The following is a 3,531-nucleotide window of genomic DNA, read 5'->3' as shown; positions in this document are numbered from 1 at the left end:
CACACACACACACACACACACACACACACACACACACACACACACACACTACATTAAAACCAATCAATCATGCTGCTGGTAGGGCTCAGAGAAAGATTTGAGTATCTGCGGAGATTAACTCTATTCCAAGAATTAGTTTAACTGTCAGAAAGCTTTTCTAGAACTGTACCAAGGTTGACCTTTAAATTAATTTGTACATGTGCATGGGAATTAATGTAGAAACAAATGCACCATCTGAGTTTAATAAGACTGTACAGACTGCTGTGGATTTTATGGCTTGTACTGACTGAGATGCAGGGGGCAGGCTTCATAACACACCCAGGGTGATGGGAAGCTGAGATGGAAATCTTTCTGTCCATCTGTCTTTCTCCTTCAATATTCTCCACATTTTCATCACTGCACTTTAATATCAACCCTCCACTCAATCTCCCAATGTTCTTCTCGCTGCCCCCCCTTTGCTCCCCAAACCATCAGATCAGCATCGGCATTGACGTCAAAGTGAATTTCAGAATGTGGATTAATGCCAAGAGAAAGAGGCTCCAGGCTCTGCATCTATCTGTCTCTCACTGGCAACCTCTAGCTCTCAATGTAATTGTGATGCTTCTTATTCTCCACACATTGCACTATTTCTGTTCTTGCTCTCCCCCTTTCTCCTTGAATTGTTCTCCCCATCTCTTGGTGTCTGTGTCCTTGGATGCTGCAGGTGGGCAAACAGATGCCCATAAGAGGAGTGGCGCTGTCAGTGGGTTCACTCAGTAATGACAGTGATAATGAATGACACGGGTGATGACTACACTGCCAGGAGAAATATGGTCTAACGCTGATACAAACAGCATTAGTCGGCTACAACACAATGGCTCGGGACTTTGCAACTGAGGCATGGCGGGTCAACGCTGACTCATTCTGGGTCATTGACTTTGTCGGAACAGCTTGGCCTGTTGTGTGAGGATGACGTGGTAACACTGGGGGCTGTATTTACCTGCCTTTAACTGCTGTCAAGGTAGTGTGTTTGAGCACTTAATTTTATGTTTCTAACTTTTACTGAAAAACAAGTCTTTCAGTAGGTTAAAAAACAAAACAAAAAACCCAAACCTAATATGACCATATTATCACATACAATCATACATATGAAGGAAATCGTGAGGACAAAACAATGCAGCCAAATGATGACGGGACCTCAAAAACCACTGGGAAGGGGTCATGTGGCAGTATGGCTAAATTATCTGATTACATATCTGTGACAGGTGAACAGAAACATACAAAGCCTAATCAGTTCACATTTTCCAGTAAACATTTACCTCTCTGTGCGCACTCCACTCTGAAGGTTGAAAAGCAGAGAGGGGACGATCTTGTCCATGTGCTGAGGGTCCCAGATGTTGGCCTGCAGCTCATCATTCACAGTCTTCCTCACCACGCCCTGCAGGCCCTTGATACCTGCCATGCGGATCCTGGAGGTAACAGAAATAGAAGATCAGAAATCAGACATCGTTTCACTGGTAACTGAATCTACAAATAGAAGATTCTATTTAGGAAATCTTATTTTTGTTCAGTTTTCAGTCTGTATCCCTCACTATTAGTTATCCTTTTTAATTCTGCAAAGCTATATTTAACTATTCAAAGATGTCACTTTGTCTATTTTCAGCAGATGACGACAAGATCTTTTTTTAAAGATATTATTTTTGACGAAGATCAAAACCAATGTCCAGAGGCAGTGGTAGTCTAAAAAAAGAGACTTCCTGAAGTGGTCTAAAAACAGCAGTTACTTAATGATTCTGCCTCAAGCGCAATCAAACATCTGTCCACTCACTTAGTACGGATGTCAGGGTCCTCGTAGCTAGAGTGGCACATCTCACTGAAGCGCGACACAAAGAAGTCATAGCTGCGGTGGTACGATGGTGTATCCTCTTCTATGTTGGCAAACTTCACAAACTGAGAAGGGAAGCAGAGACAGGGAAAAATAAAATGCATTTTCATGTCAAACTGAATCTCTACAAATTAATAGCTTTAATAATAGTAATAAGTCTGCTTCTCTAAGCCCCCCCCCCCCCGCACCCAAAAAAAGCTCCAGACTCAGAAATGAACATACTAAGGAAAGCTCATTGTGGGACTGGCTCTAGTGGCTGTAATTCTGCACCAAAGCTGAATTTTGAGAAAGAGATTTCAGATACAGTATTAAGGGACCACTAAGGTCTGTACAAAAGAATTTAAAAAAAAAACCATGGGACATTTAAGAGTTTATTCCGGTTTGATTAAAAACTCTTTACTGAAATAACCCTAAATCCCCATGATGAATATCTCTTAAATTAAAGCCAAACCACGGCGACATAATATCTCATTAAGAAAAGCACAGGGCATTGGGGGGGCTCTCCCACTGAGGCAGAAAATGTCACCATTTAAACACGCTGTCACTGACATTTAGCTTCACAACCCACTGCAATTAATAAATTATGAACTGGATATCTTTAGAATAAAGACAAAGTGGATACTACCTGAAGCCAGAATTATGTAACAGATTAACAATGCAGCAGATGGTAATTAAAGTGCATCAATTCACAATTGAAAAATACAGGCTGGATTAGTCAAGTAACACAAACAGCATGGATAAAAAGAAGCCCCTTGTGAACTTATTTCCTTTTTACAAAATGAGTGTTTGAATTTAAATGGAGGCCCCTTGAGCAAATTAAATGAAGTGAACCCAAAAATACTTCTGTGCATCTGCTTAACTGCTGCAGCAAATAGCTGCAGCAGTTGATACCCCAGTATTACCGGCAGTAACTGGGCAGCTTCCAGGTATCATCATATCAACTCTGTGTCTCCTGAAATGGACTCTCTATTTGATCAAAAGCTTTTAGAGTAGTGTCTCAAACCGTAGGTGATGGAGAGCTGATATTATAGACATTTTTGTTTCAACCAAAGGCTATACCAGGAGAAGCTAACCACTTGCCCTTAGTTTTTTTAAGTTAACAAAAAAAACACTGACTCAGATACTGAAGCGTTGGAGAGTTGGCTTGTATTTGAAAGGGCTCTGCAATACAAGGTTTTAGGTCAGAAAAACAGAGTGTGAGAAAACCCATGGACTTGAGTCCTGTGGTGATAAACTCCACTAATCCGCACCTTTCAACTCTCTCTGACACTGGTCTGCTTCAGATGAGCACGCTAAGAAGGAAAGATGCTACAGCTGCACTGAAAATAAAGTATGCTGTAGTTATGTGTCAGGAAGCTCAGGGTTGTGTATGTACAGTGGTGCCCATAAGTTTACATGCCCATGCTTAAGTTGACTAAAAAGAGTAATAAAAAAAATCATCTTTTGTGAATACCTCTTAATGCCTTAATTTAAAAAAAAGGACAAATCCAACCTTCTAAAGGACACCAATTTTAATTGTGAATGAATAATGTATTGTAATTACATAAATGTTCTTCCTTAAAATGCAGGGGGCATAAGTTTACATACCCCTATGTTAAATTCCCATAGAGGCAGGCAGAGTTTTGTTATCAAAGGCCAGAAATTTCATGGATCCAGGATACTATGCA

General features: G+C 40.6%; 1 protein-coding gene and 1 long non-coding RNA gene across 6 annotated transcripts in view; one reads left to right on the top strand and one right to left on the bottom strand.

The window, feature by feature from the left end:
* Positions 1-3,531, bottom strand: part of efr3bb (EFR3 homolog Bb (S. cerevisiae)) — a 33,042-nt gene that overhangs the window by 11,561 nt on the left and 17,950 nt on the right. For all 5 annotated transcript variants that reach the window (XM_032542298.1, XM_032542296.1, XM_032542299.1 and 2 more), the window contains 2 exons: positions 1,808-1,929; positions 1,299-1,448 (listed from right to left, as the gene is read on the bottom strand). In XM_032542298.1, the coding sequence (XP_032398189.1) occupies positions 1,299-1,448; positions 1,808-1,929 (272 nt within the window). The remainder of the gene's footprint in view (positions 1-1,298; positions 1,449-1,807; positions 1,930-3,531) is intronic.
* The window catches only part of LOC116705857 (uncharacterized), a 13,855-nt gene that overhangs the window by 3,828 nt on the left and 6,496 nt on the right, over positions 1-3,531 (top strand). The gene's annotated exons all lie outside the window — the stretch shown is intronic.

This window comes from Etheostoma spectabile, chromosome 18 (genome assembly GCF_008692095.1).
Source record: "Etheostoma spectabile isolate EspeVRDwgs_2016 chromosome 18, UIUC_Espe_1.0, whole genome shotgun sequence".
Taxonomy (NCBI): domain Eukaryota; kingdom Metazoa; phylum Chordata; class Actinopteri; order Perciformes; family Percidae; genus Etheostoma; species Etheostoma spectabile.
This window is presented reverse-complemented; position numbering and strand designations above follow the sequence as displayed.